The sequence below is a fragment of the Marmota monax genome, unplaced genomic scaffold, assembly GCF_021218885.2.
Source record: "Marmota monax isolate L192 unplaced genomic scaffold, Marmota_monax_Labrador192_F-V1.1 WCK01_AAM20220418_F8-fsc00098, whole genome shotgun sequence".
In the NCBI taxonomy this organism is placed as follows: Eukaryota; Metazoa; Chordata; class Mammalia; order Rodentia; family Sciuridae; genus Marmota; species Marmota monax.
The window spans coordinates 5,395,034-5,410,893 of record NW_026694639.1 but is presented as its reverse complement, the minus strand read 5'-3'; the positions used below and the strand labels follow the sequence as shown (position 1 = coordinate 5,410,893).

Genomic DNA, 15,860 nt, shown 5'->3' with positions numbered 1-15,860 from the left:
AGGATACAAAATGCCACAATACCAAGCCACTTGATGGCTCCATGCAAGAAGCCCTTGGAAAAATTATACCAGCAATGACACTGTTAGCAAAGATACCGAGTTACAATTTGTTATAGATTACAGTTTGTTGTCTCAGTCCAGGTAAAGCAGTGTCTCAATAGATTAACTTACAGTCCAGGTAAATCACAGTCCAGGTAAGTTCTGCAGACAGCTAGCTTAAATCACAGTCCAGGTAAGTTCTGCAGGCAGCTAGCTTAATCCGAAGTCTCGTCCGGTTCTCAGCTGAAATCTCAGTCCGGTTCTCAGCAACACGGGAAATTTTTCCATCCTTGTCTTCACCGGCACTGGGACGAAGGCAGGAACTCTTGCAAAGATGCTAAAGAAAATCCTGTAGCATTCCACTAAGAAAACAACCTTCTGAACAATTTAGTACATTATCTCAAGGTTTTTTTACATTTGAAATAAGCCTTAATGGTGCTCATTACTCATTAGCTTCCAGGTGTGGGAGAACCATTGTAGCTTAGTTATTGGCATTGAAAATGACCAAACATCAGGGACACCAGTAGTGTCTTCTGCTGGCTGTAGTGCCTGGGCAGCCCCAGATGGCCCTGGGGAGTGTCCCGGACTCAAACTGCTACTGGGCACAGGGAGCAAGAGCCTGCGAGACTGTGCCTCCAGGTCAGGTCTAGATTTGGGCTCCCGGCAGTGGAAGAGTTAGCTCCCCGGCCAGGAGGCGGGGAAGGGCCAGTCACCGCCACCTCTTGGAAAATCCTTGCTGCCCTGTGACCGGCTTGCACACTCTGCAGCCGCCTCTCCGCTTCATGCACCCTCCGGTAACGAAAAGTATTTAGTAATAGCCTTTTGCTGCAACTTTTTTCCTGATAATCCTTCTTCTTCTGAACTTTCTTTTTCTTTCTGACTAGAGTTCCTGGGCTCTTATCAACACATGCCCTAACTATTCTTGGTTCCACTGGGGTGCCTTCTTCCCTTAGTAATTTACTTCTCACCCCTTCCACATTTTCATCACAAAGACAATACAATACACTGAGACAAAACAAGACACAAACATACTGTATCAATCTTCTCCATTTTCTTGAAATGGTCATTTTTCCTCTCGCCCTATCTGCCTAGGGATGAGCAGATTGCTCCCGTCCTATCTATGGACGGGCAGCTTTTTTTCGTCACTTACCCCGGAGTGTCCCAGGGCTCCCCGTACGGGCCACCATCTGCCGCAGTCTGGCTACAGCAGAATAATCAGGGGGGTGACGAATAACTTGTGTAGATTGATACAGCAGGAGTAGGAGCCGTTTATTGCAGGACAGGAGCAGTATTTATACATTCCACACAGCTTATCTAATTAGCATAAACTAGATACATCAGTCAACCAATAAGGAATCTCCACACTTAATGGCTTGTTTTTGTTACTTCTCAAACCACTCCCTCTGGCATTTTGCCAGGCACCATCCAGACTTGTTTACGAACTCTAACATTCCCCTGGCAAAATGCCATTTTCATTGAATATGTATTCAAGTTTTATAATTTTTATAATAATTAAATATAGGAGTGGATTAAGGGGAATGATCCATTTTCTATAAAGAAAGTTGTGATCTATTCTCTATACTGTAACAAAAGACAAGTTAATCAGAGAAAAGCTTAACAAATTTATTTGATCAGTCTTACCTGACATGGGAGCCTTTAGAATTAAAACCCACAGACCCAGGGTGAACTATACATTTTTATGCTTAGGTTTGATGAAGCATGGAAAGCCATATGGAAATGTGGTTGGACAAAATGAGGAGGAACCTAATGGTAATAGATTGTATGGGATAACCCTCAAATGCTTATCTGTTCAAGTTCTTCTTGGTCCCTGAGATGTAGCATTTCTTCTTCTTGGGTATGAGGCCAGAATCTTCTGGAATGAAGTTTTTAATTTTGTTATGGCTGGCTTCTAACAGAAAGTCAAGGGAAAATTTGCATAATAATTCTAGTTTTTATAGTTGTCTGTGGGGAAAAGGGGTTCTCCTTACTATGACCTACCTTTGAGAAGTAGAAATTCTAGTTTCTGTGGCTTACTTCATGGGGGAATAAGGGATGAGAGACAAAAAATGAAAGAGAAACTGCTTATGAGACTTTTACCTTGGGATATTGCTTTCTTAGCCCCAAGCCAAAATCATAGAAGTTTTGGACTTTTTTTTTTTTTTTTTTTAATTACACGAACAATTCATTGTGTATATTCATCTGCTTTTGTTACCTTTCACGTTAGAAGATGGTAGGATGATGGTAGGAAGATGATAGGATGGTTTGAGTGTGTCCTTCAAAGGTTCTTGGGCTTGAAGCTTGGTTCTCAGTAGAGGTGGTGTCTAGTAGGAGCTTATTAGTTTCTCTCCTTGGAAGAGATTAATGTAGTTCCCATTGGACCCTTCTTACAAGAGTGTGTTGTTAGAAAAAAAATGAGCATGGCCTCTGAATCCCTCTGGTTTCCTATTTCACTACCAAGGTCTCTTCTATAGGTACTCTCACCATTGTGATGCTCTGTAGCCACCAGACCCTTAGGGGCTCAACTGATGGGGCCGCTTGATCTTAGACTTTTAGCTTACAAAACTTGGGCTCATTAAACCTTTTTAATGTAAAGTACCCAGTCTCATGATTTTATTATACAATAGACAAATGATAATATAAATAGCTGGGCACAGGTATCCTGTATGCAAGTACCCATACATTATCAGTACTCATTGTTTGTCATCCACTACTTTTTTATTAGATGCTTATTACAGTTCTCAGTGTTAGTGATCAACTGGTAGATGATGCTATAACCCTTAGGGATGTGACATAGATCAGGTATTACAAGCCTGCAAAGAATTTGGACAGAATTCGCTACTTTCTATTTTCTGCTTTTGTACTTGCTGTGACCTATCTCTAGCTCTTATTAGTAGGTCAAGTGGGGAAGTGATGCAGGCAGCAGAGCATTAAGGAGAGAAGTAGGAATTTTATTATCACATAATTAAAACCAGCCATTACAAATATGAATCTTGTTATTGGTTATTCCATCTCAGGTTAAAAAATGAGTTTGTTGGGGCTGGTGTTGTAGCTCAATAGTAGAGTGCTTGTCTAGCATGCGGATGCACTGGGTTTGAACCTCAGCACACATAAAAATAAATAAAATTAAGGCATTGTATCTATCTACAACTAAACAAAGAAAATCTAATGTTAAAAAGGAAATTGAGTCTGTTATTGGTGATTTAATCTCTCTGTTCTTTGATGAGTTGTAGTGCTCCAGTAAAGACTGGTTGTCTTCTGCGCATCTATAATCTTGAAAGGTAATATTTTTATGAAATTTTGCCTCCCACGCATTCTATTTCTCCTAAGTTGCTTTGTTGCTTTTTTCTGTTTTCTTCTTTCCCTTCCTCCCTTTCTTTCTTTCGTCTTTTCCTTAATCTCTCATGTTAGATATTTTTTCACTTAATAATTTTCGCTTGTCTGCCCATGGTTAATACTTGAAAAGCACATTGGAAGCCTTGATTGTGTGGTTAGACCTTCTTGATTTTGAACTACATTGGTTATTTTGTGGGTCATTTACTGTGGAATTTCTTCCCTTGCCCTCAGTATTATATTTTTAGTATCTGTAAGTCTTTCCTCTTGGGCTGAGCTAGAGCATTCAGTTTTAGTCTTTTCCTGGAAGGTTAAACCAGCTGTTGAACCAGCTTTGCATAGCTATGATAAATCTCACTTGGTCTTGATGTGTGGTTCTTTTTATATATTGTTGGATTCAGTTTGCTAATATTTTGTTGAGAATTTTTGCATTCATACTAATGAAAGATAATGCTCTGTAGTTTTCTTGCAGTGTTGTCTGGTATGGGTATTAAGGTAATGCTGGCCTCATAGAATGAGTTAGGAAGTATTTATCTTTGACAAAAATTGTAAAGAATTCCTTAAATGTTTGGGAGAGTTCACTGGTAAAACCATCTTTGATGCTTTCTGTTTTGGAAGGTTATTAATTTTTTTGTTCAGTTTCTTTAATAGATAACAAAACTATTCAGATTGTTTATTTTTATCAGTTTTGGCAGACTGTGTCCTCAAATGGATTAGTCCATTTCATCTAGATTATCAAATTTGTGGGCATAGAGTTGTTGATAATATGTCTTTGTTTATAATCTTTATGCCCATGGGATCTGTATTGCTGTCTTTTCCTTCATTTCTCATATAAATTTATATCCTCTCTTTTTTTAAAATTAGCCTAGTTAGAGGTTTTTATTGATCTTTTAAAATAACCAGTTTTGGGCTGTATTTATTTTCTGTTTTTCTCTCCTGTTTTCAGCTTCATTGGTTATGTTCTCATGTTTGTTTGTTTTTCCTTCTGTTATTTTGGATTTAATTTGCTCTTCTAGTTTTCTAAGGTTGCAGCTTCTATTATTGATTTTAGGTATTTATTGTTTTCTAACATTATAGCATTGAATGCTGTGAGGGTTCTTCTAAGCAGTGCTTTCATTGCATCCCACAGATTTTGATAAATTGTGTTTTCATTTTCCTTTAATTTAAAATATTTTAAGATTTCTTGAGACTTTTTGATACGTGTTATTTAGAAGTGGGTTATTTATTTCTGTGTATTTTGGTATTTTCAAGCTATTTTTCCGTTATTGATTTTCTAGTTTGACTTTTTTCTGGTCTGTGAACAGACATGGTGTGATTTTTACTCTTTTCAATTTGTTTTGGTGTGTTTTATGATTCAGAATATGGTCTGTCTTGGTGAATGCTGCATGTGAGCTTGAAGAGAGTACAAATTCTGCTGTTTTGGAGTTGTCTATAGTTGTCAATTATAGCCTGTTGATTGATGGTGGTATTGAGTTTAACTGTATCCTTACTGAGTTTCTGCCTGCCTGATATGTCCATTTCTCATGGAGGGGTATTGAAGGCTCCAGCTATAATAGTGGCTTGTCTGTTTCTTCTTACAGTTCTGTCAGTTTTTACCACACATATTTTGATGGCCTATTGTTAGGCATATACACATTAAGGATTGTTAGGTTAATTGCCCCTTGTTATATAGTGCTCCTCTTCATCCTCGGTAACTTTCCTTGTTCTGAAGTCTTCTGTGTCTGAAAATAACTACTCTCACTTTTTGGTTTTCTTGGCATATCCACACACTTCTTGGCTCACATGGGGTTATGTCCAGATAGACCCATTGTAAGTTGAAATATCATGTCAAAAATGTATGTAACAGCATACTGTAGTGATATATGACTATTGATATGTATAACAGTGGAATGAAAAATAGACAAGTTTTAAGACCAGCCTAAGTGTCCATCAACAGATGAGTAAGTAATTAAGGAAAATGTAGTGTGTACATACAATGGAGTTTTTTTTTTAACATTTATTTTATTTTATATTTTTAGTTGAGTTGGACACAATATCTTTATTTCACTTACTTATTTTTATGTGGTGCTGAGGATGGAATCTAGGGTCTCGCACATGTGAGGCGAGCACTGTACTAATGAGCCACATCCCCAGCCCCAACAATGGAGTTTTATTCAGTCATAAAGAAGAATATAATCATGCCACTTTCTAGTGAGTGGATAGAGCTGAAGAATATGATGCTAAATAATAAGCCAGACTCTAAAAGTTAAGGGTCAAATGTTTTCTCCATATGTGGAAGCTAGAGAGAAAAATAAATAAAAAAGGACCTCATGAAAATGATGAGAGACCAGTAGAGTAAGAAAGGGATCAAGCCAGAGAGAAGAGGGGAGGGAAAAGGAGAGATGGAGGGGAGGGAAGAAGAAAGAAGACTTTCTTTGATGGACTCACTAATAGACTACCACCTGAGTTTGGTCTGCAAATAGAAATTTGACTGGGTGTGGGGGGGGATAGAATATCTAAGAACAAATAATGGGAACACCAGAAGGATAAAAAAAGAACAAACAGATTTCTCCCAAATGTCAGACAGCAAAAAGACCCTGAAGGCTCTGGGAATACCAAGCAAAATAAATGTCAAGAAAACTATACATGGGCATATCATATTCCAACTGCAGAAAAATCAAAGATTTAAAAAAAAAATCTTGCAGAGGCCAGTGGGAAAAAATGCCTTATGATAGTAAAACAAATACATCTGACTTTTCAGAAATCACCAAGCAAGACAAGAGTGACATAAAAATTTAAAGCATTTCTTTTTGATTCTTTCCTAGAATTTTTGTCTCTCTGCTTGCATTTATTTTTGCATGCTGTCTGCTTTTTTTCATCAGAGCCCTTAGCATATTAATTATGGTGTCAAAAATTCTTAGTCTGATAATTCTAACATCCCTGCCATATATTAATATGGTTTTCTATGCTCTCTTTACAAACTGTTTTTGCCTTTTAGTTTGATATGTAATTTTTTTTTTTTTTTTTGAGTTGAGGTGCCGAGGATTGAACTCAGGGGCACTTAACCACTAAGCCACATCCTCGGCCTTATTTTTTTGTATTTTATTTAGAGACAGGATTTCACTGAGTTGCTTAGTGCCTTGCTAAGTTGCTGAGGCTGGCTTTGAACTTGCGATCCTCCTGCCTTAGCCTCCTGAGCCTCTGGGAGTACAGGTGTGCGCCACCACATCAGGCAATATGTAAATTTTTGATGTATGGAAAATAGAAACTCACTTCAGACCTTTAGGTGGCTCTTAAATAGGCCTTAATAGTGTGGTAGTAAGACATGATGGGAGCATAAGTGTACTCTAGTCCTATGATTAGGTATGTCTTTTATTGAGCCTGTGCCTCTGGACTGTGAACTTTACAAATGCTTTTCAGTATTTCCCCCACATAGTGGGGGTATTTCTCTTTCCTCAGTTAGAAAGGTAGAGGGGACTAGAGCCGGGAATCACTCTTACCTTAATCTCTGGTAAAACTTTGTTTAGTTAGGCCCTAGTAAAATAGTTTGTCTTCAAGGCAGTCCTTGTTAAGAAGAGCAGAGTGCTCTGGTGTGTTTCAAAATGGTTCCTTCTCTTCCCTTTCTTGCCACTAGCACAGGGAAATTTTTCTCATATATTCACAGTGAAATCCACTTTATTTCTTACAAAGATGTGGGGATTCCCTTATGATTTGGTTCTGCTGAATTTAATACTCACTCTTGTCCTGTGAACCTTCAGCAATTTGTCGGTTTACATTTAGATTTTCCAACCTGGCTTTGATTCCTGTGGAGATTAATTCTGCTTGTGCTAAGTTGTGATTCTCTGCATCTGCTTGTCTGTCTAATTTTGGGAGTCAGTGGTTTGCTCTGTAAACTTCTTCCCAGAAAGATCTAAGAAGAGTTGTTATTTTTTAATTTGTTCAATGTTTTACTGGTTGGGAAGGAGTGATGGCTTCCAAGCTCCTACGTGCTGGATTGGAAACCAGAAGTACTTCCATTATTTTATGTGTCCATGTCTTTACTATGCATGGTGTCCACTAGTTCAGAAAAGCTTTGCTTGACTTCTAGCAAACACACCTTCACTTTTTTTTTTTTTTCTATATTTGGGGAGAGGTAGTTGCTAGTGGCCTTGTATAAGGAAGACGAAGTAGTGAACTACTACATTTCAAAGAGCTCTTATTAATTTTTCCTAATTTTAAGACCTCTTTCTTCACTTTCATTAACCATTTTCCAGCTGCTGAGAATTCAGTGGTATATAGAGGCTAGTTATAATAATATATGATTATGTGATTCTTATAATATATGATTCTCCCCTTTGGGTCCTCTATATAGGTTATCATATATATGTGTTGTTATAAAGCTTTTGGGATATAGTTGCTATTAATTATATCTCATGTTTTCCATGTGCTTGTGTGTTTGTCTTTTTAAAAATCTTTTCATAATTAAGGAAATAAGCTAAATTAGATGATTGTGTTCATTATACCATACCTCTGTTGATGTTTTTAGTATGTCAAGTGTTTAGGAAAAATATTTGCAGTTTGATTTTTTTCTGTCCTTTAGTTCCCTCCTCCACATTCTTAAAAACAAACAAAAACAAATCAATAAAACTAGCCAAATAAATTACATGAAACGTTTTGATAGAGATCTGTACCTAATCCGTGTCCCTTCATTGACAAGTAAAGCTAAGATTTTTTTTGATAATGAAAATAATGTTTCTTACTTTAGTCCTTCTATTTGCAGATGGGGATAGACCTGTATATAACTTGCTTTTATAAAGAAAAATAATGTCCTATATTTTATTTTAAGTGAAAAGCAAATGAAATGTGAATGGGGAAAATTTGTGTTAGTAAATGTGCTCCTTCCTCTTTTAAAGGTGGACATAAAAATCTTACTAACCAGACTGCTGGCAACTATTTGGGTTTTTTATTGATGCTTGATTATACCATAATTTGATGATTTGAATATAATTATGATTTTTAAAGACATTTAAAATAATGTTTCTGTAATTCCTTTTGCAATCTGCAGAGAAAGCAACCAGTGAGATGAATACTGCTGAGGACTGGGGCCTCATCTTGGATATTTGTGATAAGGTTGGCCAGTCTCGTACTGGGTAAGTGTTCAACATTTCAAAGAGTTTTATTCATTCTTTTTTATAAACATGAAGAAAAGGATCAAGAGGTAAAATATTAAAAGTTAGTTTAAAAAGAGAATGTTTTTACTAGAAATATTTGAAGTCTCATCCCATTAAGGTTTAACCAGTTAGACTGACAAGAGTGGTAAAAAATTGGGTTCAAATTTTGGTTGGAACTACTTAGTTATGTCACATTGGATAAATAATTTGACCTTCTGGCCTACCTTTTGTAGTTTACCACATAGAATTGAAAGTAGTATCTTCTTCTTGGGGGGATTGTTGTTCATTTGTGAGATTAATTAATATATAAAGTGTTTCTAATAGTGCTTGGCCTGTAGTTAAATGTGTATAACTCTTTCTGCTTTTGATTAAAATCATATTTTGCTCCACTTTGACTGTTGAGGCCTGGGTATGGGCCAATATCTCTGTATATTTTAGAGATAAAAGTTTATCTAATAAAAACATTCCAGTTGCAGAGTCCCTCTTCTCTTTTCATTCTGTTTGTTTTCATTTTATCGTTACTTTGGTATTTTTCATTCTGTAAGTTTTTTGGGGGGTGTGTGTATAATATTTTGGTCAGTTATTTTAAATCAAAAGACAAACTCCCTTTTTTTACCAGAAATATTCCATTTTTTAAGTAAAAAATTAATTCTTAAGTGGACTTCAGGGTGCATGCCTATAATCCCAGTGACTTGGGAGGTTAAAGCAGGAGGATCACAAGTTCAAGGCCTGCCCGGAAAAATTTAAACTTTGTCTCAAAAGAAAAAGTGCTGGGGGTCTGGGGCTGTATCTCAAGTGGTAGAGGCACTGGGTTTGATCCTCAGCACCACATAAAAATAAATAAATAAAGATATTGTGTTCATCTACAACCAAAAAAAAAAAAAAAATTAAAAGATAAAAAAAGGGCTGGTGATGTGGCAGTAGTGGAAGTGTGCCCATGGGTTCAATCCCTGTTATCAAAAATAAATGAATAAACAAATTAATTAATTTGTAACCTATATGAAATTCTGTGTGATGTATAATAAATGTCAATTTGTTTTTCTTCCTGTTAGCATTATTATACAAACAAGTGTTCATTAGATATTCTTTTCCATATTTTTGTTTTCTCACATATTTGAGATTTTGGGATTTGTAAATGTAAAAAAAAAATATTCTTTGTCTTTTTGCATTTTGTTTTTATCCAGTATCAACAAATTTGGATAGTCTTCATTTTTTAATTTTTTCAAGTTTATTTTTAGTCTGCCTGTTTTTTTCCCCTCACAATATTTTTTTTAAATAATTTTTTTAGTTGTAGATGGATACAATCTCTTTATTTATCTATTTATTTATTTATTTATTTATATGTGGTGCTGAGGAATGAACCCAGTGTCTCACACGTGTGAGGTAAGCACTACCACTGAGCTATAGCTGCAGCCCTCACAATATTTTTTTTAATATTTGAGTTATACCATTTGGGGATTTTAATTGAGGTTATACTAAATACATGAATTTACTCAGGAAATAGTTTCAACTTTAGTAAGTTACATAATGAGGGATAGTCTATTTGTTTTTTTTGTTTTTTGTTCTCCTTTATTCCCTTCTTTCTTCTATTCTTTTTCTCCTCCCACTTACTTATTTTTCTTTTAAGAGTTATTGATGCCTAGCCTGGCACAGTGGTGCACACCTGTAATCCAGTGGCTCAGGAGGCTGAGGCAGGAGCATCACGAGTTCAAAGCCAGCCTCAGCAAAAGCGAGGTCCTATGCAACTCAGTGAGACCCTGTCTCTAAATAAAATACAAAATAGGGCTGGGAATGTGGCTCAGTGGTGAGCATCCCTGAGTTCAATCCCAAGTACCACACACACGCACACACAAAAAAGTTACTGGTGTCTAGTTCTTTTAAATCCTCATTAAGTTAATTTCCAAACATTTATTTATTTGTTTATATAAATAGGATATCTCTTTGTAATTCTTGTCAAAAAAGAGTTGTTTGAAAAGAAATAATTGAGATACCATTTTAAATTACTGAGGTTTTTTAAAAAAATGTCTGGCCCAAATTGTTCATGCATGCAGTTTTTCTTTAAGGTTACTGTTTTGCATACATATCCAATTATCTTTCTGTCTTCTTATTGTACCTGGATATTCTCATATTAGGAAGTGGAAAACATAAGAGCTACACTATGACTTTCCTGGATTGTAGGCATTTTTGCTTTCAGAGGCTCCCTTAAAAAAAAAAAAAGCACGAATGCTTTGTTATAAAGAAAAATATATGTATGTTATATATTAAAGCATGTTTTTTTTGATGCGAAGGGTTTTTTTGTTCTTATTTTAGAATAATTTAAAACATTTTTGTGTGCTTCTAAAATTATTGTGAGCCCTAGACACTGTTGCCTACATGCCTAATATATAATAAACATTACAGAATTGGCTTATAAATTCCCATAAGAGTTTAATAATACAAAATTTTAAAGAATCTTTTTAGCACTGTACTGTGGGATACTTGTATTCTTAATATGTTACTTGTTTTCAATTTTCCTTTTGTGGTATATATTAAAGAAAACACATATAATAACTTACCTTTTTAGTCTTCTAAAGTGAACAGTTCAGAGGCATTAAGTACATTCACACTGTTGTGCGGTGTTACTATTATCCATTTCCAGAACTACTTCATCTTAAAGTGAAACTATAATTATGTCCACTAAATAATAACTTCCCCCGACCCCAGTCTTTTTTTTGCCATTTTTAAATCATCTTGTAATTAGTGTATATGGAAGACTTAATGGAGATCTGACTTATTTAGGAATTTGTATAGATATGTTTAGATGCGGGTTGCTGATGGTAGCATAAGAATATTAAACAGTACTATAAGTTGTAAGTGAGATATTCTAGATGCTTCTTGTGCTTTAGAGAAGACCAGGACAGGAAATTGCATTTTCCTAATACATTCAGTTTAAGGTAGTTTGAAGTAGAGGGAAGTTGTGGATTGAATTGCGGTTTATAAGGTGATTATGTGTTAAACAACAATCTGGATTTAAAAAAGATTATTGTTGCCCTTTAATATTACCTTGAAGTTTTATAAAATATAGAGATATATTTAAGAAGACCACTTCAGGGATGATAAAGAGACATAAGGGAAAGCATTTCTCTTTGAATATTTTCTCTTTTTAATAAATAATTTGTAATGAGTAATATATAGTAGAATAATTTAAAGACTAAATAAAATGAAGTACTTCATATTATTTTAAGCTTTTCCCCCTGTTTTTTGCTCCCTAATCTCACTCGTAGCCCTCTTTTGAAGCTGCTTTTGAATTTTGGTAATATAGAAAATATTCTCAGGTATAAAGAGGGAGACAACAGCCATTATTTGAAATTTCATTTAAAGTATGTATCCCCACTCCCCTCCTTTTTTTGTGGTGCTTGTGCTGGGGACTGAACCCAGGGCCTTGTATGTGCAAAGCAAGTACTTTACAATTGAGCTACACTTTCTCCACTCCCATGTTTTGTTGTGTTTCAGATAGCATTTTGCTCAGTTGCAGAGGGTGGCTTTGAACTTGATGATCTTCCTGCCTTAGCTTCCTGAATTGCTGGGATTATGGGTATGCACCACCATGCCTGTATGATGTATTCTTTTAAAAATAAGTATATATTCATATGGCTCAAAAATTAAAACAATTAAAAAAAATGAAAATTAATAAATCTAATTTCTGTTCCTGTTTCCCATTCCCTATAGATAACTTATTTCTTAATGTAGGTTTTTTCCTAATGTGAATACATTTTCCTTCATTCATATAAAATAAGCATACACATTTATTACTTAATTTCTTAATATATCCTGTCAATATTAGAAATGTATTTCTTTTAATGTCTATAAGTATTGGACAAATTTAGAAATCATTTTTTAGTTTAACATCAGTTTTGGTTAGTGCCTTACAGGGTTTTTTACATACTTCAATAATTATTAAATAAAAATTACTAAATACAAATTATTTAATAATTTTTGTCATTATGTCAGTCTCAAGAAACTGAGTAGATGTAAACCTTATTTGCTTCATATAAGTTATAGTTTTTTTCTTTTAAAGCTTGAAATATTTGATTGTGCTGAACTGAAAACTTTTAAAAAACATTCTGAAAAAATTTTCAGACTCCTTAGGATATTCACATGATTTTTAGTGTGCAGTTCCAGTGTATGAGTAAGTAGCGAAGTATGCCAATTAGGTCATATGATGAATTGAACAGTCTCTGTTTGTTTAGAATCAAGAGAACCTTCAGAATCATAGTAGCAGTTTTCTTTAACAAGTCTTCACTTAATAAATAGCTTTATTTTTCTGTTACTTTTGATTGGTGTATGATTTCATATGCAAAAATAGATGTGTGGGGGTAGGTATTGATTATCCATAATAATAATAAGTTGAGATTAAAGTTGTGTAATTGAACTCTTTATTAAGTTCTACTAATAAAGAGTATATGTTAACTGTTTTTACTTAGTTTTAGCCAAAGATAGTTGACAAAAGGTGGAAAATATAGTGTAACTCTTCTTTATTTGCCTAATGGATATGTTTTGTAGTAAACCTTTGATTTATTCACACAGAATTAGAAGGATAAAATCAAAGTTATTACTGATATTTTGTGAAACATATAAATGCAAGTCTTTGGGGAGAAATTTGTTAAAAAAAAATTTTAACTCTGTATTGTTTTGTCCAGGATTGAACTATAACTGTCTCTGACCTTCAGCTGGACGGTAATAGAATATTTTCTGATTTTTGTAAGGAAAACATAATCTCTAATCATCTTAGAGTTGCAAGGGCGACATCAGGTAGAGAAACAGATTTAAAAATTCTTTTTTAGGCTATGATCATATTCTTTTTTTTCTGTTTTGTTTTTTTAATGAGTTGTTAAAAAGATGCAGACTATTCTAACAGGATAAATATTTTTAACCATTTCACTTTGAGTTAATGAAGGCTCACAAATGAGCAACACTCCTCATTGAGGAAAACAAAAAGCTGTTGTCGACAAGCACAGCACACACACAAAAAACAAAAAGACCTGTGTAAAAATAACTGTGTTCCCATATTTTTTGAAGTTGATTTACAATGGGATGATATACACATGATCTTGCTGCAAACTTGCCATACAGACTTGTAATACATGTAGTCTAGACAGACGATTCAGTCCAAGAGGTGCTAACTTCAGACAATGAAGCACTATAATCCTTTTAACAATGCAATTTGTTTTACTCATTACCTTTTCTTCTAGACTGAAATACAGGCTAAAAGAAAATGCTCCCTAATTAAAATTGGTATTGTTTACAAGAAAAATTGTATAATTTTGCATTAGAATTTACAAGTATATGTTCAAATTGAATTTTTATCTTCCCCCCAAACCCTGCCATAAAATGGGCATGAAGTAAATTTTTTTAAAAATGCCTTAATTTTCAACTTCATGCAAACTAAATAAAGATGACCAAAACAAAAGCTTAAACAATGGAAGGATATTTCACAGAAAATTTCTTATACAAAAAACACATAAGAAAAAGGGCCACTAGGTGACATTTTAATTTATAAATTGGCATCATTTTGGTCGACAAATATCCAGATACTATTCTTGCCTGCCAACAAGAGTTGAAGAGGAAAAAACCTAGCATGACTTCAGATTTTAATCACACATTTCTTCTGGAATTTCATGTGGATTAAGGATGCCATATGATCATATTCTTGATCTATGAGGCCTTACTTTTCAAAGGTCTTCTAAATGCTCTTTTAAGAGTAATGAGTAATGTCTGACATTTATTGAGCATTTATTACTTGCCATGTACTGTTTAAGTGGCCCTGTACACGTTTAATCATCACAGCCATTGTAGAGTATTTTAGGTTTTCCCATTTTAAAATGCAAAACCTAATTCATATTTAGAACTCTTTAATGTCATTTAAACGATGGGAAGGGTCCCAACAAAAGTAAAATTAAAGAATTTGTAAAGCATGATCTTGATTTCCATTTTTCATTCTTCTTTTTTTTTTTTAAACAAATGGAATTTCTTCAATTGGTTTCATTTCTTTCCATCAACTGGTTTTTCTTTCTTTTTCTTTTTTTTGACAAACACTTTTTGAATACTGAATATAGTGGTGAATAAACCAGGCATAACCTTTGCTATCAACAATGCTAATACTATCTTGGTAGAAGATAGGAATAAATAGGTAAGTAGTTGAGAAGGGTAAGCGACATGCTATAATGGAGAGCAAAAGGAGAGACCTACTAGATTTTTCAGGGAAGGGCCAATGTGAGGGCTAATAATTATTAAATTAATAATATTTGTGCTATGATTATAAAGTTCAGAAGTCTTAAGAGCTGAAAGCAGTGTATCCTAGGCAGAAACAATAGCATGTATGTAAATGCTGCCAGATAGAGGAAACTTGTTTTTTTTTTCCCCTAAGAATTTAAGATACAGAGTAGCTGAATCTGAATCCTAAGTGTGCAGAGTTGGATAATAGAATATATATCCTTTCACACTGGCTTCATTCACTTAGTAACATGCACTTAAGGTTTTTCCTTGCCTTTTCGTGGTTTAATAGTTTCTTTTTTATTGCTGAATAATATTTCGTTGTGTATATCTATATGTACTACAGTTTGTCTACTAACCTGCAGGGCATCTTGGTTGCATCCAATTTTTGACGATTGTATCATTTATGTTCAGATTTTTGTGGTGATACAGGTTTTCAGCCCAACTGGATAAATACCTAAAATTTATGATTGCAGATTACAGGTTCTATCTAACTATAAAATTGTGTTTAGCTTTGTCAGAAGCCACAAGTCTGTCTCCAGAGTTGCTGCATGGTTCATTTTTTACATTGAAGTCTATAATCTATTTGGGATTTATTCTTCTAGGCAATATGAGGTATGGGTCCAACTTTATTCTCTTCCTTTTATCTAACCAGATATCCCAACATCATTTACTTATAGTTCTATCTTATTTCCTTCTGATTTGAAATATTACCTTCATATGTTATATTCATGTATGTATTTGGGTCTGTTTTTGGACTTTCTTATTCCATTCCAAATGAGAAATGGAATGTATGTGATTATTCATGTGCTGTTACCTATGGTTTTCATTATTAAAGCTTTATAATATGTTTTAACATTCTGTAGGACTAATCTTTTTTCTTTTTTTTTTTTTATGTCTAGAGGTTTTCCAGGTATTCTTGTCCCTCCCTACTGTGTTAGATAAACCTTAAAATTGACTTGACTTTCTTTTTATATTGGCTTAGTTTTAAATTAACATTTGTATGTCTTTGATGTTGAATCTTCCTGAGGACATAACATATACTTTTGTTTGTGTTCTATTTTAACATTTTAAATTTTTTCTAAGTCCTATACATTTTTTATGAGATAT

At 34.2% G+C, this 15,860-nt stretch overlaps 1 protein-coding gene across 2 annotated transcripts in view; it reads left to right on the top strand.

Moving 5' to 3' along the window:
• Stam (signal transducing adaptor molecule) overlaps positions 1 to 15,860 on the top strand; it is a 69,803-nt gene that overhangs the window by 15,076 nt on the left and 38,867 nt on the right. For both annotated transcript variants that reach the window (XM_046423048.2, XM_046423050.2), the window contains exon 2: positions 8,393 to 8,477. In XM_046423048.2, the coding sequence (XP_046279004.1) occupies positions 8,393 to 8,477 (85 nt within the window). The remainder of the gene's footprint in view (positions 1 to 8,392; positions 8,478 to 15,860) is intronic.